Here is a 23743-nt window from a genome sequence, read left to right on the forward strand (position 1 = left end):
TTATATATTCACTTTTTATTATAAAGGGAAAACAAATATATATAACAAAATATGAACATCCTGGCTTTGCTTCACAAAACCATTAAAGCAGCCTTCTCACAGAGCAACACATCTCAAAACTGATTTATACTATTGCTAACATAACAAAAATTTGATCATTACAATTAATACATTTTATTCATTTAATTTTTGACATTGTTTGTTGGGAGAAATTAATAGAACTGTGCACAGGTTTTAACCACAGTTTAACATTTTGATCTAAATATTCACTATAAAACATGAAAAATTTCATATATTAGTGGTATGATTGCATATTCTAGTAGCAGTTTTTGCGTTACATTTGAAACAACCTATTGAATTTTCTTCTGTGTTGACATGAGAAGTGAATGTTTCAGCAAACAACAAATCTTTCTACATCTGTGAAAACATCTAGTATTCCGTTATCTATAAACAATATGTTTTAAAAACTATTTACACACAGCTTCATATAGCAGTGTTGGTTTAAATATGCTCATGGCATAATGCAATTACACAAAATGGCTGGAGGATAAGTGTATAATCACACGTATACATGGGAATGCATACGAAGACGAGTGAGGTTAACCAAACATTCTATACTGAGCTGATGCTATGATACAACAGTTTGTTCTGTTGTTGGTGTTGTACTTTGTCCATATTTATTTGATAATACACGAGATACATAGTTCCAATATTCACTTCTTATAGTGTCAAATTCATCTGCTAATGATGTGCACATCTGAAAAAAGAAAAAAAGAAGTTAATACTCAAATAATGTATTTCAAGTTACTTTACACGCAAACATATATATACATTCTCTTTGGTTGGTATACAGCATAATGTGAAGTTTGGTTGCTATACAGCATAATGTGAAAATCAAATTATAATGAAACTTGCATAAAATGTTGTATTGGAAAATATTGCAAGTGTTAATTTATATAATCAATTATATATACAGAGGTTGACCCTGAATTCAGTAGATGATACTTGTGCATGTTTTCGTTTTCTTTTTAAGCTCAACTTAATTACATTACCCCTTTTTATATACAAATCTTTTGCCATCACACTTTTAATACTGGGTTTTTCAAATGGTTAGAATGCCATAAACTTGGTACATAAGACTTTTCATACTTGTTTGTCAACAATAAGTATTTTTTTTGTAATTTCCATTAAAAATTCCCCAAAGGACTTTTTATAGGTGTAACAATGGTAAAATTTAAAATATTTGTTTTCACAATTAAAAAAAAAACATAATATACCTGTACAGATTTTTTGAGTGTTTCCTCTTGATCACCATTATTATTTTCTAACATTTCTTCGTATGCATCAATCATACAAGCTATCAAATAGGGTGACCGATATCTGTCATTGTATAGTTGTTGACAGAATTCCATTAAACCAGGATATGTACTTAATTCACGGTCTAACAATACTCTGAAAATAGACAAAAGGTCATTTATAGTACTCAATTCGGGTCTATCAATACTCTGTAAATAGACAATAGGTCATAACGGTCATCTAAAGTACTTAATTCAAGTCTACCAACACTATGAAAATAAACAAAAAGGTCATTTGGTCATTTATATTTAACAGATATGACCCTTTTTGACAGTAAGATATCCTATCTATAAAGATAATAGTATCCACATTTACACCTTTACACCAAGATGTTGTTAAATAAAATTGGATAACCTGCATTTATCATGCTTTTTAATAACATATGATCAAAATCGCTGAAAGACCCCCTCCTAAATTATTGAAAACTTTATCATATAGCATTGACAATAATATCTTGGTGTAAATTAAATACACCCATTTGGGCTAAGGCCCTCTAGGTATATTTACTACTGCAACTTTTATATACAAAGGTATTTCCAAACAGAATTGCTTGTTCATATTTACATATCAAATGAAAATTCTCAAATTTTTGAACTATTTTTTTCAAATGAAACTGTGTTATCTCCCCTTGTACTAGACATTAACTTACCCTTTCAAATAGTTCCATGCACTTTCATTGTTGGGTGCTTTTTTGATGAAATCTTGTGTGTAACTGAAATTAAAAAAGATTTGTGTGTTCAAAATTAAATAAATAAATAATAAGAGAGAAATATAGGAAATTTAGTGTTAAACAATAAAGAGAAAATAAAAGCAAATCAGGTTTTATAGTAGATATATATGAGTAGATTTAAAAGCAAAATAAATAATTCTCAATAATGCAATCCATGTTGTTCACCTAATGAATTTATTGTAAAACTTGCAGGATTGTTCACTGGGTACAAGTACCTATGAATGTTCAGCACAATGCACAAATTGTGAAAGAAAGAAAATTAAGATTTTCACAAAATATACTTTTTTCAGCAATTTTTTGTTCTAAATCTGTACTTAGCTTTTGACCTCATTTGACTTTTAAAGCAGTGAATATCTTGATTTCTATATCAATACAAAGTATAATTACCTGACTTCACGATCTACAACATCATCGTTGAACCCTGTTGTGTTGTTGATGACAAAATATCGTTGATTCCAGGCTGAATTGTTCCTAAGGTCGTCTACGAGTAGTTTGTTCACATAATCTAATTCATTATCCCATAGATTAAATTCTCTAATAACCCATTGCCTGAAGAAAAGTGGTTTGAATCTATTATAGCAATGTGACATTGGATTTGTATTTATAAATATCTGATGTAAACAAGAACTTCATTAGTGACAAGTCAAAACTAAATATTATTGATTCTGTTTATTTTGTGTTTTTATTTTGTTTAAAAACAAGCAAATAGTTATAATATTTTACATTCTAGTTTAACAGATGTGTACATTATAATATTTTACATTCTAGTTTAACAGATGTGTACATTATAATATTTTACATTCTAGTTTAACAGATGTGTACATTTCACTCTTTCTAACTGTACTTTAAACTTTCAAAACATTGACGAAGAAAAGTACACATCTGTCTTTATTTACATAATTACAATATACAAAAGAATAATCAAGTCTAAAAACGGCATTATAAAATTTCTTACATTTGAATATCTTATAACATATTATACATTATATTTGTACAGTTGCCGATAAATTGTGATTAATTTGGACATTTTAGAAGTTTGTATAATTACTGACAAATTGTCCCAACTGGTATCAGTTTACACTGGTTCCTTGTGGTATATCTGAAAAACATATTAGCAACAGACAAAACATTTAAAATATTTTTAAATAAATGAGTGTTTAAAAGTCATTCTAATTTGAGAATGCATATATACTATTTATAATACACCTATCTTTAAAATTTTCTATAAAAAATATGTACCTTTTTGTTATGTCTGTTGTATATCAAGACTGCCCTCTGTAAACTCAAGTCAAAATTTACAGAAGGCAATTAATCATACGACACTTAAGATTATGGCATACCGATGTTGCCAAGCATGGTAATTTTTTGCGTCCCCTCTAAGTATTTTTGCTGTAAATTCTAATTCTTCTTTTGGATCTCCTAACCATTCCACTATGACCCTTCTGTGATGCCTGTAAAACATGAAATATTGAACTGTCAAAGTAAAGACCACCTTCAAACTTTCCAGGTTTATGGGGGATATATTGAAAACAAAGTATCTAACTTGAAGAGGTACAAATAAATTTCATTCACAAAGTAATCCATTATTTTTTTGCTTCAGTGGAACCCTATATATTTTACATTTGAAATATCACGGAGCCAGATGCTTGAACATTTTCATATACTAAAATAATAAACAGAAATCTTAGTGAAGAAAATAATAGTATACAAAGCACAATTGAACATATTATTAACCCAAGTTGGGATACATGTGAAGGTTTTTGAAAGTTGAAATTAATAAAATATCTCTTGCTGCTGGACCAGTTTATGTCTGTTATTTTTATTTGTTTATAACAGCATGAAATGGATATGTACCACAATTTAAAATTTAATGTCAATCATGATTTTAGGAAATACTACATACAACAATGCTATCAAAATCTATTAGAAGATTGTTTTGGTTAAACCATTCTGGATTGATTCGCATAAAAGTTTCTATCAGGAAACTCCAACATCATAGCTACTTCCTTTTCCATGTAAAATTATAAATAATTTAAATCAGTTATAATAATCAATTTAAAACTGAATTAATTCAAGGATTGGAAGAACTCTGGATTATTTTTTTGCCAGGAAATAAGGTCAACATATGTTTTATTCATCCTGTGGTGTAATATACTTATATCTTGTAATCTGGTAGTAACAAGCTATACAACCAATGTTCAACATCAAAATAAACAATAAAAATTCCATTATACATATAAAGGTACAATACCTTTCATATCTTAGAGAAAATGGACATGGCTATTAAAAAAACATTTTAAACCTTGGGTTTCTTTTCTTTTTTGCCCAAAATAAAGTCCTTTCAACCTTTAACCATATTTGGTCAACCATGGGGAAATCATTTCCTGCACAAAAGTTGTAAGGATGAAGTTGAATTCAATATCTAATAAGGGAGGAAATCAATAGTTCAATGAAGGATAAACAAGAGGCTGTCACAACGACAGCAAACCGGATTTATTAATATTTATTTGTGTCCTGGCAATATCACAAGAACCATTACTGATGAATGGTGAAAGTGAAAATCGTCAATATCAAATTTGACCTCCATTTTGTCATCAGTATCAACATCTTAAAATTTGAAAAGCTTAGATTGAATGGTTCATGAGTAAATGCAACAACGTGAATGGAAACGCCATTTCACAATCTTTCAAGAACCACAACTCCTGAACGGTAAAAGTCAAAATCATCATTATTGAACTTGACCTCTAATTTGCCATCAGTAACAACATATAAAAATTTCAAAAGCTTTGGTTGAATGGTTCATGAGAAAATGCACGGACACGACTGGAAACACCATTTTTCAATCTTTCAAGAACCATAACTCCTGAACGGTAAAAGTCAAAATCGTCATTATTGAACTTGACTTCTATTTTGTCATCAGTAACAACATATTAAAATTTGGGAAGCTTTGGTAAAACAGTTCATGCGTAAATGCATGGACACGACTGGAAACTCCATTTTTCAATCTTTCAAGAACCATAACTCCTGAACGGTAAAAGTCAAAATCGCCATTATTGAACTTGACCTCCATTTTGTCATCAGTAACAACATATTAAAATTTGGGAAGCTTAGGTAGAACAGTTCATGCGTAAATGCACGAAAACGACTGGAAACTCCATTTTTCAATCTTTCAAGAACCATAACTCCTGAACGGTAAAAGTCAAAATCGCCATTATTGAACTTGACCTTCATTTAGTTGTCAGTAACAACATATTAAAATTTTAAAAGCTTTGGTTGAACGGTTCATGAGTTAATGCACGGACAACATTTGATTGCCGCCCACCCGCCCGACCGACCGCCAGCCCGCCGTACATCCCCAAATCAATAACCGACATTTTTGTCACAAAAATCCGGTTAAAAACTTAATTCACATAGTTTTTTCACTGACACCCCCACCCCCTCTTAACTTAATTTGGGAAAAATTGATTTACCAATAGGGATATATGTAAAAATCGATTTTAGATATACAAAACTTGTAGAATTTTAACCCCCCACCCCCAAACTATTTGATTTAAGTTTTTTATCCTACATCGAACTTTTGATGTCGTCCCTAAGTGGACCCTGATAAGTATACGTTTTTACAATTGGACTGCTAACGACCTACCTGTGGCTCTCCTAAAAGCAGTCTGATTCAAATCAAACATACAAAATGTATATTGCAATTGTGTTAGAACTTTTATGAATAATTGCAATTGGCAGAGTGAAACACTAACAGGCAAGTCACTGTAAATTATGAAAGAAGTTGAAAAAAGAAAATGTATTTTTTCATAGCATCAAAATACTCAGCAATCTGTGAGTCTTAAAACATTTATCATAAAAAAAATAGAGAAAAAATATCTACAAGCTTCACATAATTAGATCAGCCTGACATCATGGACATGAATTATGTCAAATCCCATAATTTTCCGAGTTTAAATTTTTTTTAATATCATCTACCTCTCGTCTTTTTACTCATCAATTTTCCTATGAATTATAACTACGGAGAATAATGACAAATCTACATACAATGATGTTCCCAAATTTGACAATAAAACCCTTGTGTTTCTGATTTGACATGACAAGAAATTAATTACGGGAAACTTAGATACATATCCTCTTGTTAAACATAAAACCAAGATTGATAATTTCATCATTCTTTAATACTGATAATATTTCAAAGTAATTTTTCCTCGAGCTATAAAAACCAAAAGCACTGAATTATATCCTTCTTCATTAAATAAAAGATATGATAAAACTTACTTTCAGACAAATTTTAAACATTTACAGGTTTATAAGACATCATTGGCTGACTTATATTTATACTCATGTACAGATAATCAACAGTAACGGTACAACATTTCCCCCGTTCTTTCAGAAGTAACTATATGACGATAGTTCTTATTTATTTAGTGGCCATAGTTTCACTTGAGCTCCATCTGTGAGCACATTATTTCATTGATTTAAACCAAACAAGAATGGGTTCATAGTACACAGATGCCCCACCCTCACTATCATTTTCTAAGTTCATTGGACCGTGAAATTGGGGTCAAAACTTTAATTTGGAATTATAATTAAAGATCATATCATAGGGAACATGTGTACTAAGATTCAAGTTGATGTAACTTCATCAAAAACTACCTTGACCAAAAACTTTAACCTGAACTTCGCACTATCATTTTCTATGTTCAGTGGACCATGAAATTGGGGTCAAAGCTATAATTTGGCATTAAAATTAGAAAGATCATATCATTGGGAACATGTGTACTAAGTTTCAAGTTGATTGGACTTCAACTTCTTCAAAAACTACCTTGACCAAAAACTTTAACCTAGATGGACGGACGGACAAACGGACAAACAGACGGACGGACGAATGGAGGCACAGACCAGAAAACATAATGCCCCTCTACTATCGTAGGTGGGGCATAACAACTTTACTAAGTAGTCTGCCCTTGTCTAGATATTTGCCAACTTACCAAACTTGATAATTTTTAGGGTGCTCTGTTATAACTTGTGTTATATATCGTAATTCTTCTTTCAGATCTTTCTTTAATTCTTTCATTATTGTTCTTCTGTAGTGCCTAAAAAATACAATAGAATAAAACATTATATGTCACATGGAGTTACCTAGAATTTCTAGGGGTCTTGTTAAAAGACACATTCTTAAGGGGGAAAAAAGTGTCCAAATATTAATTCTCAGTTTTCAACTTATCCCACACATGATTTTCAAATGGCAAGATATTAGTGTAAACATTTGGAAATCAGAAAAAATACCAAGATAAACCTCTGAATTATAAGTAATTGTAAATCTGTATTCCATGTAACATTTTCCCATGGATTTCATGTAAATGGTACAATAGAATTAACTGCTTCAGTTATTTACCCATAGCAAACAAAGATTTTAACCATCCTGCTTTTAATTGTGGATCAATAGATCCAATTCTGAACATAGAATTATTGAGCAAAGTTTGGCTCAACTTGATCAAATTGTTTCTAGGAGGATTTTATTTTTTAAAGTTGGGTTATGGTATACATAAGAGACAGAAACCCAACAACATAGTAAGAAAGACATTTGAAGGTCAATCAAGTTTAACAATGAATGCAGCATGCCATAATAGCACTTAAATATGGTAATGACTGTCAAAAAGTGGTGGTCTGAAATTCCTTACCACCAAAATTCTACAAAGGACAGACAAGATTTTGGTATCAATTTGAACAAGAAATAATAGTGAGGACCAGCATTTTTTTCAAGGACCACTGGGGAAAAAAGCAAACTCTGGATTTGTGTCTCAGGGACCATAACACTTCATTTCTTATTCATGAGAAAATGTTAAGAACAGAAAACTAAATAAAAATGGAACTCTGATATATTAATAACGGACCGACTATTTAAACATTAAAGTTTGCAAGTTTATTTGTTGTAACGAACTATGTTTACCCTCTTAATGGTCTCTTTAGATAAAGATTTTGTTATTGTTTTTATTATCATTATTATTATCACTATGAAAAGACGATGCTTTGATCTGCTACTTTATTTAGGATAAGTGATAACCCAGATCTATATTCTGACTGACAATTGTGACAGTTCAAGGACAGTTTGTCTGGCAATGACAACCCTGTTACTCAACCAAAGTATTTCATGTTTTTTGTATTTGTTTATATGAAATTTTGTACCTTAAGGTATTCTTATTCCAATAGCCTAATTTATAGTCCAGTACAGAACTGATTAACCACAGAATCAATATTTTTCAAGACTTATCAATGTTCAAAAGTTCTTTGAAATAAGTAATAGAGGAATACAATTTTCGAACATATACACCATTTTTCATTATTCAAGGCATTAAGAAATTCAATACAAATACACATTTAAACCTCGAGTATTGAATTGGAAATTAGCCATCTTTAGTACAAAATTCAAATACTTATATGCACAGCCATTAAATATCCCTTTACAAATTAATACCCTTACAATGTTTTGTCCTAATTCAAATGCCATTTAGTTATTTCAAAATCGTCATTTTTTAAATGTGCGTCATTATAATCTGATAAACAAACAATATGAATAATTTCAACTTTAATGTGGGTCAATGTTTTAATCTTCAATACACATTTTGGCTTATCCTAGCCTTCAATTTGGTCAATGCCTAACTTTAAAAGTTTCAGAATAATATGGTCTTATGGTCAGTGATCTTTTTTTTTAATTCTACATTAATCTGTTTATCCACTAATCTTAATCTATTAGTAATAATGAATCATTTGTCTAGTACCCTGTTTATTGTTTTATGGAGTTGGGATCAGTACACCAACATGAGATAGCAATTTTGTGCTTGGGTATGTGTTTCGAAATCAAAATAAATTCAGAATGGAAATGGGGAATGTGTCAAAGAGACAACATCCTGATCAAAGAGCAAATAACAGCCGAAGGCCACCAATGGGTCTTCAATACAGCAAGAAAAACCCGCACCCAGAGACTTGCTTCAGCTGGCCAAAAAATGTATGCTAAAAGGCCATCTATTATACATACTACAATTTGAGCATTGACAAAAAAAATAAAATTCTATTGATGAGGTGACAGCAGGTAATAGCCTAAAAAGTGTCAATTAACTTTTACTGTAAATTACTGTGACCAGACATTATAATAGGATCTTTTAACATTTAAAATCTTTATCACAAATCACCACACGATAAAAGTAAAATGAACAGAAACAAATCCCCATCAATTTAACTGCTCAGTGTAAAAACTCTCAGACCAGAAGAAAGTTAAGTAAATTCAAATTTGAAACTCCACATGAGACTGACATTTCAATACTGACATGATTAACTGGAACGGTGGGTTCAGAAATAAACACTACAAAAGTACTATACTGCTCTCTTAACATTCAGCAAAAGTTTAAATTCAATAATATGTTTGTTAAAATAGCAAGTATTTTAGTAACCATTTTATAATTATGATAGAACTGTCAGAGTAGGAGACTAATAACAAATAGGAAAGAATAGATATAAAAAAAAAGATGTGGCATGGTTGCCAATGAGACATCTCTCCACAAGAGACTTTAAAGAAAAAGTCCTCATCACTAATTAGCAATATTTTGATAACAAATCAGTTTAAATCATCCAATTTGCTTTATTAGCCTGAAAGAATGATAAGGCAGATACATTCTTTTTATAACCTCCACAGAAAAAAATCCCGCTTGGAAAAGTCATAATTTGTTAATCTTACAAGGTATAATAAATTTTATGAAAAAGAAAGTCCTTTTTAACATATAGTTGGTCTGGAGATTGGTGACCTGGGGACTTGTTTACCAAACACAAACAGATGATCAGAACATGTTCAAATATCCCAGTAAATTTGAAAATATATGACCACACCTTCACACAAAGTATTCAGGTCTGTTTTCCTAAAAATAAAAGAACTAGAAATCTTTGCAAGTACTGATACCTTAACTCCTTCTGTCAAAACTAAGAAGCAGAATCTATCCTTACTTATTGTATGTAATAATTTGCAATAGTAACAAACAACTTGGCATCTCTATAGTGATGAGAACAGGCTGGAATCTAATTATCTCAGATTCATTTTAAAATAACAGGGTAAATCAAAAGCAGATTCAGTTTTTGCCACAAAGATACAGGAATCCAAAATGATATTATGATCATCAAATGCACAAGTGTTTTATCTTTCAGGTTTCTCACTTATCTTTTTTTTTTCAAATGAGTCTTTACAATATATAATATTCAAAGCTCCAACTCAACCCTAATTTCTCAATAGCAGTCTATAAGAGATCTGTTAAAACATCAAATTCAACGATTTTCAAAAACTGACATTCTTTAAAGAAATACAAAGTAAGCATTCTTTTACTTTCAGGGGCGGGTCCAGGTGAGGGCGTAGTGGGCATAGCCCCATCCCCCCCCCCCCCCCCATGTTAAAAAAAAAAGTAAACAAGTTACAAGCCTCCTCTTTCAGATATCCTAGAAATGCCCCTGACTTTTGCTAAGGGATCCCTAAATCTTAATGGTGAGAGATTAGTTATGGTTATGTTAGGGGATGTTTTCGGGCTAGTTTTAACATTAGGTATGGGTTACGTTGAGAGTAAAGGATCATTTAGTATAACTCTATATGGATTGGGAAAGAAGGCATACAAATAGAAACCTGGATTTTTGTAATCATTACAAAGAATGCCCCTGTTGATGCTCTCACTACTGATTGGAGATATTTTCTCATCAGATTATGTCATCACAGATTACTCATGGAATATCTCCAAAGATTATTGATTTCTGCATTGTCAACCATAGATTTCTTTTAAATCTTGTTGACATCATCATTATTGCTTTACTTTTTTGAATTTTTAAACAAGATTTATGCAATTCACTTTACTTTCACCTCAACATTCTGTCCCAATGCCAAGTTCTGTGAATGAAATATTGATTTATTCTGAATACATTACATATTCTTTGGGAATCAAAACAAGATTTTATGTATTGATTTTACAACCTTGGAAAGTAAACATATTATTTTCTTTTGGAAACCAAGGTTCAACATAATATATTGACTTTGGCGTAGGAGGTAGGAAAATGGACCAGAGAGTCATGAAATATCAATGGTTACAAATAACCGACCTAAACACAAAATAACCTTGAGGACGAGCGAGACAGTTTACTTCTGGCATTGTATAATATTACCCGGAAAAGTCATCACCGTAGAAAACATTCAAGATTATGAAAAAAATATTGATTGATAAGTTCATCATATATTGCAACTTGAAATGCATTTTCAAGACAATAAATATTTATTTCTCATGAATGTCTAGTATACCCTCTTTGTTAAGTAACAAGCTGAATCACCCTGAGATAACTACAGTTTCAACTCCAACACCCTGTGTTCTTGCAGAAACAGCAAATCCAAACTTTGAACTTCTTTGGTATGACAAGAACAAGCAGCATATATCTAATCTAAGGTCTTTTAATTTGACCTTGAAAGACATCAATCCTCCCAAACTCGTAGAAAATATCACAAACATCAACCGTAACATTTTCATTGATGGAGTTGGAATGAAATGATGTGGTATATGGACTTCTTGAGGGAACTGAATTCTGAATAAAACAGTACAAATATGTCCCAGGTCTACAGCTAAGATACATCCACACAGCTGACCTTGATGACATTTTTCTATATAAGTTTGGTTTACTGTCAAGGTTCTCACATAATATTTATCTAAACTTACTCCACTTAGTACTTTTGTATAAAACAATCCTCCCAAACAGACATAATATGGCTACTTAGTAATAAGACATTTTTGATTTTGAATCTTATTTTTAACAACACATGGTGCACAGTCTTACCTCAATCAGGAGGTGGTGTTGGAGGGGAGGGGAGAGCTAAACCATTAAAATCCAAAGCTGTGGTGTTTTGTGTTTTAAATAAATCATCACTGATGAGAATATCTAACACATAATAAAAGTACACCTGATCAGAACAACCTTGCCAGTATAACACATGACCTAATTATTATTACTCCCACGGGATTTGTATACTTATTAATTATGCAGGTCTAATAATATTGTTTTGTAGTATTACTTCCATGTCAAATGATCATAAATATTATGATATAAATTACCAACAGCCAGAACTAATTAGGATGTGTAAAGCAACAGATTGCTGCCAGAAATCTTGTGAAGAGAGAAACAGCAGGTGGTGTAATATTTACAAGAAGCACACCCTGACATTCTATTCTGAAGATGTGAATACTTGTTTTCTTGTTTTCTATACTACACTTGACATTTAAATATTTCTATTCTTACATTCTTAGATAAATATAGAAATTATAAAGAAACTAAGGGAGGGGCAAATTTGACCTTAGAAGTAAGATGCATTTGACTAATCTTGTAAGGTCCCTTTCTGATTAAAAATGTTGGGAGTATTTAAACATAATTGTACTTGTCTTTCAAATATTTGGGTTTAAGCATTCCTGTTGGAGATAAATCCAGAAAAATCTCCTGTCACCCACAAAGTTATCAAGTGATATTTTCATTTCTTACTTTTAATCTGTTAATCCTTAATCTGTTAATCCTTATATTCTGGCATACATTTAAGCCACACAAAAAACTACCAGATTTGAAATTTGACAGGATGGATACATCTATATCTATTTTTAAATAAGGCCTTAATTTAACTGAATTCATCTGCAACTTTATCTGTCACCAAATTCATAACTTTTCATATCTGTTGGCAAATGAAAATGATGCTTAACAAATTATTAATCTTATATATACTTTAGGAAAAAGAATTTGCTTTTTATAATTATGAGTGTGAACCAGGAAGCAATTACATGTGTACTTTAATAGAAAAGCAAGTACAATTTTCTTCAATGCATTTAAATATGCCTGTCCTCCATTTGACATTCAAAAATGTATCCTTTTGCATAATAAATGACCTCTAAATGAATAATATTTTAATAAAATTTATATCATTTTTTTTGTAACTACTTGAATGATAACATGTAAGTGTGAACTACTTCTATGTCAGGTATGATCATAAAATTCATTCAATAGTTCTGGAGAAGAAATTGTTTTATGGCCATTAGAAGAACAGAAACAAAAAACTAAAACCAGTTTTTGTTGTAATCCAAGTTAAAACAATGACATAGAAAAATTACTTTCAATCCCTGAGAGCAGAGAGGTCAGTTTATTGCATACATGCAAAATGAAGACATATCTTTTTTTTTTGGTCAAAGTAATTTTCAATACTAAAAAGGGATAACTCTCAACATTGAGTTTCCCCCCTCAATATTAGACGAGATGAAGCAATCTGTATTGGAGTCAAATTTTCAACAACATCTGACATCATATAAAGTTCCATGTCTTTCCAATGTTTGGCAGTAATATATCTCACTGGAGCACTGAAAACTTTCAAAAGTGTAATCTCAGGGACAAAACTGAAAGGGAGCCCAGTCGCCCATGGCTCCTAGATTTTGAGCTGGGCCCCTTAATCTTCAGGTAAATTTCAGTTGAACATATAGAAACTAATTTTGAAATATCTGGTCTTGGCTCCCAGCTTGAAATTCCCAAGTTTAGAACCTGATATATGAGTAATCTTGGTGTAATTAGGAGTTTACAGAATTTCAAACACAATGATTCTGCATAAAAGAAAAGAATGAATAGATATCTCATAATTTGTTTTTTTATATTATTGCATTAAAAATTCCCTACATTCTGACATCATACAAAACAATAGTGAGCATATTTCAAGATCCAATTTACATCAAGTGGTATGTCTTGATACTAATAACTTTTTGATTAATTTCATGCAGAACTGTTTTATGTTTTCAACAACATTAGTTTCTAGAGAAGTAGTTCACAAAAAATCAGTATCTGCATAGATGTATATATATATATATATGTATAAAGTCATTGGTTTAATAGCTCCAGCAACTTTGTAGAAACATTAGCATGATTAAGAAGTTGATAATTTTTTACAGGATGGTTGTAAAAAGATTTTTGTTTAAATCATAGACTAGCTAATGCCACTTTAATTTGGAATTTTCAGGAAATATTAAATGAAAAGAATTGTTAATATCATTATATTTAATAATTGTAATAGAATTATATATTATGAGCCTATCAACTCTCTTATAATATATAACTGTACATGTATCACTAAAAGTATTGGATTTCTGCCATTATCAGTAAGTCCCAATCAAAATATTTAATTTATATTTTAGGTCAACTTTATTTCTGTTATTTTCAGCTTATCCTATAAATGGCTGTACTGTTATGTTCTTTAAAACCAGATGCTCCACAGGGCACAGCTTTATACAACTGCAGAGGTTGAACCCTGAACAGTTGGGGCAAATATGGACACAAAATTCAAGCTTGATACATATCTGAATTTGGATTGTGATTCAATAGTTGACACAGCATAGGTTTCCAACACAGAATGAATGTGGTCTAATGAACTTACCTTTTATGGTCCAATATCCAAAATCTAAATACATGGCCATGGATTGATTCAGCATATCAAAGAATCCCAAGAATTCATTTTTTTGTGAAATCAAACAAAGTTTAATTTTGGACCCTTTTGACCTCAATGTGGACCAATTTGATAACAGGGCCCAAAAATCAAAAATCTTAATACATGATTAGATTTACCATATCAAAGAACCCCAAACATACAGTTTTTGTTGAAATCAAACAAAGTTAAATTTTGGACCCTAATTCGGCCCAAATTGAAAACTGGGCCCATAATCAAAAATCTAAATGCATGTTTAGATTCAGCATACCAAAGAACCACAATTTTGAACCCTTTGACCTTAATGTAGACCAAATACTTAGAATATAAAAACACAGTTAGATTTGGCATATCGAAGAACCCCAATACAATAAATCGATTTTTCAAAATTAAGTTTTATTTTGGACCCTTTGGACCCTAAGGTAGACCAATTTGAAAATGGGATTAAAAATCTATATACACGGTTAGATTCAGCATATCAAAGTACCTCTATAATTCAAATGACTGAGACAATTTTATATAGATTGATTTATCAATTCTACAATTTGATACAAGATTTGCATATAAATCTCACCAGTATCAATAATGAAGTTAAAAGAACTTTTAAAAACGTAGTGTGTGCCACCAAGATCACCCTCAAATGAAAGAATACAAATTATTTAACTCACCATACTGTGTAATTGGCTGCATTAAGCTCAGCTGCGTCTTTGGTCAGGTCTAATGCCCTATCACTTATTTCTTTCTTGGCAACAATGGCTCGGAAATAATCATAAACATCCCTGACTAGAAGAAAACAAAAAGAAATTTAACCAGAATGCATCAGACAGCATGTCTATTGATAACCCAAAATATAATTAATAAAGTGAAAAAAAAGGATAAAAAACTAACTGAATCAAAGGCTCTTATAAAGATCATATGCAATTGATTTATAAAATGATATATAGTGTCCATCAATTTGAACGAAATTCTCATATTTGATGTATAACACACTGCAACTTTATCCAAATTACAAAAAAAAGGATTATTGAACAATTGATGGACAGTTATTTTGTAGCAGCAGTTCATGCATATATATGCCAATTAATTAACCATCCAGATGACCTTTAAACAGAATGTGTGAAAAAGATGACAACCCACCCAAGAGTGGAAAACAGCCCAAGGCCTTAATGGGTTTTCAACATGGAAAGAAAATCCTGCCTCCGGGAGGTTGTCAGCTATGTTTTTTACACATTATTTTGATATTTTGATGAAACTGAACTAAACTGCTAATGCAAGTTCAATTTAAGGAAATATAAAATGTAAACAAGAGAAAACACTGAAATATCTTGCCTGCTTTACTGACCATTGATTTTATGTTGAAAACCTTAACCCTTACCATCAGTTATTTGGCTCTCAACGGTATTACTCGGACCCAAGAACTGTTCGGGTTAAAACCAGTCTTCTGGTCAAGAAATAGTGCAAAAATACTCAATATTGACGCTTTATGCACCTGATGACCAACTTTGTGGCAAATATAAAACATTGTCATTACATGTAGAAGGTGTGCTTTTGAAGATTTCATACCATAAATTGAAAAGGATAAAGAACTCCCTGTATACTGGTGTTTTAAACCCTAAAAACAGGTGATGCCCAACTTTTCCTGACTCGAGCCCAACCTGCTAGATGGTGTTCACACCAGTAGTACATGTTTGTCCATTCTAAATAAACAATTAACGCGATGTAGCTGCCTTTATTACTACAAAGGACATGGAATTAACATGTAAACATTTTCAAGGGGCACATGTTACGTACCCCCTTTTTTCTTAGCAAATAATTTCCCAAATGCATAATGTCATGCTTACATTTTTCCGAATATGCTATCTGAACAATTGGGTGTGGTCCGTCGTCCTGTGGCACAGGCGAAACATCCTTCCATTCTTCTCTTTCTCTGTATGCAACCCAAGGTCCATCGCCACAATCTGATCCGCTGTCCGACATGGCGGTAAAAGGAAAGTGAAATTAATAACACCGGGGTTGCTAGAGGGCGCTGTAAAATTGATTACCGTCTTTGTACTACAAAATATTTTTGGCAAAGATTTTAAATCAGACTTTCAAATAAAACGATACTTTATCAATGAGTAGTTGAATTGTTAGCAATTGTTAGCAAATGAAGAAATGTTATGTTATGTTATGTTATGTTATGTTATGATGTTATGTTATGTTATGTTATGCTTATATATGTTATGTTATGTTATGTGTAATCTTCAGCGCAGAGTTCATATCCGTTCCATACATGCTCTGCAATACTGCACTTAATATGCGAGTGTAGTGTTACAAAGTATTGAACGGAACGGATATGTCAGTGATCTCTGCACCGGAGATTGTGTTATGTTATGTTATGTTATGTTATGTGATATGTTATGTTATGTGATATGTTATGTTATGTGTTATGTGATATGTTATGTGGGGTGTGGTCTGTCGTCCTGTGGCACAGGCGAAACATCCTTCCATTCTTCTCTTTCTCTGTATGCAACCCAAGGTCCATCGCCACAATCTGATCCGCTGTCCGACATGGCGGTGATGTGATGTGATTTGTTATGTTATGCTATGTAATGTAATGTTATGTGATGTGTTATATTATATTATGTTATGTTATGTTATGTGATATGTTATGTTATGTTATGTGTTGTGTTATGTTGTGTTATGTTATGTTATGTTATGATATGTGATATGTTATGTTATGTGATATTTATGTGATATGTTATGTTGTTATATGATACGTTATGTTATGTGTTATGTTATGTAATGTTATGTTTTATGCTATGTTATGTGTGTATGTTATATTATGTTATGTTATGTTATGTTATGTTATGTTATGTTATGTTATGTGATTTTTATTTTTAATGTTAAATGTTCTGTGAGCTATTTAAAATAAAGACTTAATTTGACAAAAAGTATCGTTTTCTAATGTAAAATGCCACCGAAATGTTAATTTTATTTTTGATACAAGTTTTTAATAAAAAATTATACTGACATTTCACATTGGCATTTGGTAGGCACTACTGAAACACATCCCGGTCGATGACATAGAACACCATTACCAATATTATATTCTAACATAGAAATGTCATGGTACACAGTATTTTATCAAAGAAGAAATGTTTGATAACTATAGAAGCTATAAAGAGCTTTTGTCGCTCACCTTTGTCTATTTGCATAAGTTCAACAAAGGACAATCTTCAACATTGAAAACAAGAATATACAAGTTTAAGCTTTCTAAAAAGCTATGGACTGCTTCGCAATACCCTAATTTAAGGTAATATGTGTGCATGTGGTTGTTGAATTAGTCTTGGAAAATTAATGTTGAATTTTTATAGATATTGATTGATATAAAATGAATGTACTTTAACGGAGTGTGCGTTATCAAGGATTTGTATAGTAATATACAAATCCTTAATTGGCGTTATACGGCTCATGCTTTAAAAAAAAAAATCTTGTTAAACAATTATGATAGACACGATTCTTGAGGTGTGCCTATCTGGAGGTGTGACTAGATTGTCAGAAGTTATACAGTACAGATAATGCATTTTTGTGAACATTGTAGATCATTCTTAGGAATAAAATTGAGAAAGGAAATGGTGAATATGTCAAAGCGACAACCACCCGACCATAGAGCAAACAACAGCCGAAGGCAACCAATGAGTCTTCAATGTAGCGAGAATTCCCGCACCCGTAGGTGTCCCTCAGCTGGCCCCTAAAATATGCATAATAGTACAGTGATAATGGACGTCATACTAAACTCCGAATTATACACAAGAAACTAAAATTTAAAATCATACAAGACTAACAAAGGCCAGAGGCTCCTGACTTGGGACAGGCGCAAAATTGCGGCGGGGTTAAACATGTTTATGAGATCTCAACCCTCCCCCTATACCTCTAGCCAATGTAGAAAAGTAAAACAATAACAATACGCACATTAAAATTCAGTTCAAGAGAAGTCCGAGTCTGATGTCAAAAGATGTAACAAAAGAAAATAAATAAAATGACAATAATACATAAATAACAACAGACTACTAGCAGTTAACTGACATGCCAGCTCCAGACCTCAATTAAACTGATTGAAAGATTATGTCTTCATCATATGAATATCAGGTACAATCCCTCCCGTTAGGGGTTTAGTATCATACTATCATAAAATATATGAGAAGAACATAACCCGTGTCATGCCAACAACTGTTTTTTTTAGAAATAAATGTGTTTAGTTCCGATGCAAAGACCCTATCAGTGAATCAATGTTAAAGCCAAAATATGCAATCTTTAATGACCTGACAAACATTGTTTAGCAAAGCAATTCGTGCAAATCGCAGAGAAACAAAGCAAATAAACACGTATTAATAATTGATATTTCAATATTGAATTTATCTGTGAAATGCATAATAAAACGAACATGAATTAATGACAGTTGATCGGAACTGAAAAACACATAGTTAATTTTCTGGCATTTGATGTCTTATGCTACGTAGTCGAGAAAAGTCTGTAATTCTTTATCTCATTTACGCCAATAGCTGTTGCTGCCGCGTATCTCAGCCTCATAATAATGCAACTAAACAGAATCTATACGTGATCAGTAATTGAAGATGGCGTGTATTTCGACTGAAACTAATAGCTCCGCTCTGTGATGCGAAGCAAATACATCAGAAAAAATCTCTGTTTTGTTGATCTTGTGTTGCTGCTCATCTAGTCTGTTCAGTTTCTCTCTATCTTCTTCATTTTTTGCTCAAAACTCAAAAGAGGGTTAAAAAGAAATCCTTATTTAAGTTAACACGATACCATCATTTTTGCCACTTTAGGTTTCTATCTACCTATTATAAATTTCAAAAGTAAGGGACAAACGCAAAATATTATAAAAATCGTAATCAAAGCGCAACAACTCCCATAAGAAATAGGCTGACGATTTCGACAATGAACTTATTTGAAGAACTTGTCTTTCTGGTCATTTTTTAAATTTTAAAATGTTTCTCTGTATGTATTATAGTTTTCAAGAGTTTTAGGCAAAAATGGAAAAAAATTGTAAAATTTGACAAAACTTGCATTTCCTTTTATTAATAATTTATTTTGTCAAATGCTGGTAATGATATATGGATGAAAATCCGATTAGTTTCCTGCCTAAAATATCTATTCATTGTATATAGGAAAACAATTCATATATTATTTTTATCTATGTGCAATCTTACGACTAATTCAAATTCCCTTTAAGATTTATCAAGGATCAATGAAAAAGTGTAAGGGGCAAATCTCTGGAAACAATTTCACTCGAAGAGTCAAACTTTCAATATATTGTCAAATCTTTCTAAATACTCAATATGAATGAGACTATAAAGTAGAGTTTTTATTATATACTTAAGATAGTTTCAGACAATTTTAACTAAAAACCAGAGTTTGTTGCAAATGAAATGAAATTTGGTACAACTGAAATTGCAAAAAATACCATGTGCATGGCTTTAGGTGTCGCTTAGGAGGCATTTTAATAAAAATAGCACTTGAAAAACGTTATTCTTTTTAACACATAGCTGATAAAGGCATTTTGATACAAAATTTAAAAAAATAAAATGTTGTTCTATATGTTGCTGATTAAGGCATTTGGATTCAAAATTTCAAACTTTACATGTTTTTACTTTGCTTTTCACTAAGGACGTCACTCCCTAAAATAAAAGTTATGTGTATTAGAAAAACACCGACATTACTTCTGACACATTTGCGTTTTCGTGAAACATATTCGCGGGAGGATGGGGCGTCTGATCGGACTGTGGATGTTTATTGAGACATTATCTGGCGATTGGACAGTGGCTTACATCTTTCTCTGTTAGTTGTCCCATGTGATGTCTACCCTCCGTGCCAAAACTTATACGGAATTGGAGTTTTTGGTTTTGATGTTCGGTTGTCCCCGTAGAAAACTTATTTCAAACGGGATAGTTCATCCTCATTTTTACAGAGATATTGTTTACCTTGGCCAGAAATTTAGAAACGATCCTGGCAAACTTATCGATCCTTTAAATAAACTTATTCTAAAAAGTTACCAAATACCAACTCTACTGTCATTTAATTTAGATCTTTGAAGATTGTTTTATTGGTACTAATATTGATTTTGTAATCAATAAATAAAAAGCAAACTAAATATTATTGTTATAATTTATTCATATGTTCTTCCATGGATCTACAATTTGTCGAAACGTCTTTTATGTTACAATAAATCCATTGGGTGTTGGATGTTTACTGATTCATTGGTTGTCTTCTTTTTTTTTGCCGTGCCTTGTTACATATTTGTTTTTCGTTCATTTTGTGTACATTTATTAGGCCGTTAGATCTCTCGTTCGAATTGTTTTACATTTGTGACTGCGGCTTAGGCTTTGCTATTTGTAGAAGACCGTAAAACTGTTAATTTCTGTGTCATTTGATCTCTTGTGGAGAGTTGTTTCATTTGTAATTATACCACATATTTTTTACAGTACATATGTCTGTGCTATTTGTACCAGTTTTCAAGAAATAAGAATAAGAATAAGTTATGAGTTTGAAATCCAAACAATAGTTTTTTTACTAGGCTAGAGAATCAGTGGCGTAGCTGGGTCATATTTACGTGTACGCCCGAACCTTGGCGAGGGGTCTGAGGGGGTGACAAACCGCTCAATGCCAACCCCCTGCTGTTAGTTGGTTCGAGGGGACGGAGCCCCCGAAAGCGATCGAGTTATCGAGAACGACATACCATTTCTGTCAGTAAAAAGTCATTGATAGTAACATACTTTTGAATCTAAATGGTATATCTTTATGTTTAATTTTGAGAACTTATTCATCGTGTTAATTGGAAGCTAACGGACATTGGTTTTAGAGAAAACGTTCAAACCAATATTACTTTCAAATTGTTTAAAGTCGTGAGTGAGCATACAATCGACAAAATCACCTTTTAATGAACACGAAAAAAATATTTCTTAGAGATGCAATATAAAAAAAATTCTGGAACACGATTTCTTTCCACAAGAAGTGAATCAATTTACCAGTCTTTTCAAGGAATTTAAAAAAAAATCAAAAATTTTCTTTATTATATTTTCTTGATCTGGAATTTAACGTGTGCCAATATATCACATTTTATGAAGGTTTATAAATTGAGCATGTAAAACAATTAATTGCGCAAAGAAAAGTCCAGATATCAGTAAAGAACAGAAAAATGAACGAAAACAGATGCTTTCAAAACTTTGTTTTAGACGTTAATCATAGAAAAAACTTCTTCCAAATTTTCATAATCTTCGATGAAGGTTCGACAAGTAGTTAATGTAATTAAGAAATAAAAAATACCCTTTATCCTTAAAATGTGGGGGAAATTAAAGAACTAATTGCATTATATTGCACTGGGTACTCTTTTGATCATAAACATTTTTTTTAACAGAGAGTCATTCAAAAAACTTTGTCCACATTCGGAACCTAAATATTGACGGCGCTGACGACGCTATGTCTCGCTTTTGCGACATAAGTCACATGCTCGACAACAATGCAAACCGCATATCGAATCTCAGCAGACAATGAATTGCTTTCAATATAAGAAAAGTACGCAGAATTCACAGTAGATTCAGACTTTTACAGAAAATTGGAACACATATCATGAAATGAACTATTTGATTAAAGTAAATTTAGTCCCTTTTTATTGAAAATTACAATCCATTGAAGAGAGAAGCACAAGGCTGATGTGCTTTTGACCAGTCTTTCTTATTATATTTAGATAAAAAAAAAGAAATTTCAAAATTCAAGTGTACGCCCGGGCGTTTTGACGTAAACGTAGCTACGCGCATGAGAATAACTTGAAACATATAGATAAAAAACGATAGAAAGAGAACAATACAAACATGTCGCATTGAAAAGAATCAAAGTGTTAAATTATAAATATATTGTATCTATTATAATACTATTTTTGACAACATGACTCCTTCATCAAGTTATCATATGAAATATCTCGATTATATATCGGCTTATTATAATAAAAGTCATACAATGTTCATAGATCTTCATAATTATATTGACATTATAGTTGTTTCAAATTCTCTCATTTTACATTTTATTTCACTGATACTGTTAACAATGATAATGATTTTTATATCACTTTCTTGATCATTCTTCACAAAAAAAAACTATTGAAACATTGAAGACCTGTTGGTGACCTTCTGCTGTTGTCTGTTCTATGGTCGGGTTGTTGTCTCCTTGGGACATTCCCCATTTCCATTCTCAATTTTATAAAATGAAAATTTTTATTAATAACCATAAATTACTCAGAGAAATAGAATATGGTTATCCTTGTTAGCAGTACCAGAGACATATAAGGGAGATTCATGGTTTACCGCCATCTTGGATTGTACAATCGCAGTACAAAATTGGTCTAATTATTTGCCCAAATCTGCAAATTTGGAGACAGATTTGCGATTTATTTGTTAGACTGTTTATTTATATAAAGAAAACTTAATGATATATTGTATCATACAAACTATTTAAACAAATATTTTTATTGTATTTTTGAAAAAAGCATAGTAAAATCTTCATTTTGGCAAAGTATAAGAAAATTATATTCTTGTTAGATAAGTATTTTAATAGTGCTTTGCAAGTATTTCAAATGTCTGTTCTGTTATATATCTTGTGACTGTTGTGTATTTTAATGTTGTGTTTGTGTTATCTTATATTCGTTAAAAAGCTATTAGGAGTTTATGTTTGTCTAGTTATATGTGAACCGAATCTTAATAAAACGTTCCTATTCGTATCATTCGTTTTCTATCTCAAGAAATATATATACCTATAACAATTACTTATATAATAGTTCTTGAAAAACTGGTCTTTATCGTGATATATGGACTGCCCACAGGACAGTACGTGGTATTGACTAAGATAGTGATAATGACTGAGCCGTCGCAGTCAATACCACCTACGGGCAGTCCATGTATCACGATAATGACCAGTTTTTCAAGAACTATTATGTTTATTTCATTGAGAAACCATGTTTTGGAAAATTCTCATAAATTCAAAATGCCTAAAGCGAACTCGAGTAGTTGTACGATTTCATGCCAAAGAGTGAAGACCAGTCGTAGTCATACTGCCATTCATTTTATATGCCAAAGAGTGGACCAGTT

General features: G+C 31.6%; 1 protein-coding gene across 1 annotated transcript; it reads right to left on the reverse strand.

The window, feature by feature from the left end:
- LOC139520630 (protein farnesyltransferase/geranylgeranyltransferase type-1 subunit alpha-like) lies at positions 1-16634 on the reverse strand. Its single transcript, XM_071313454.1, has 8 exons — positions 16445-16634; positions 15272-15386; positions 7078-7182; positions 3427-3537; positions 2474-2635; positions 2006-2068; positions 1278-1452; positions 1-757 (listed from the first exon to the last, which is right to left on the reverse strand). The coding sequence occupies exons 1-8, from the start codon at positions 16578-16580 to the stop codon at positions 629-631; spliced, it is 996 nt and encodes a 331-aa protein (XP_071169555.1). The 5' UTR covers positions 16581-16634; the 3' UTR covers positions 1-628.
- Between the last annotated feature and the right edge of the window lie 7109 nt (positions 16635-23743).

The sequence above is a fragment of the Mytilus edulis genome, chromosome 4, assembly GCF_963676685.1.
Source record: "Mytilus edulis chromosome 4, xbMytEdul2.2, whole genome shotgun sequence".
In the NCBI taxonomy this organism is placed as follows: domain Eukaryota; kingdom Metazoa; phylum Mollusca; class Bivalvia; order Mytilida; family Mytilidae; genus Mytilus; species Mytilus edulis.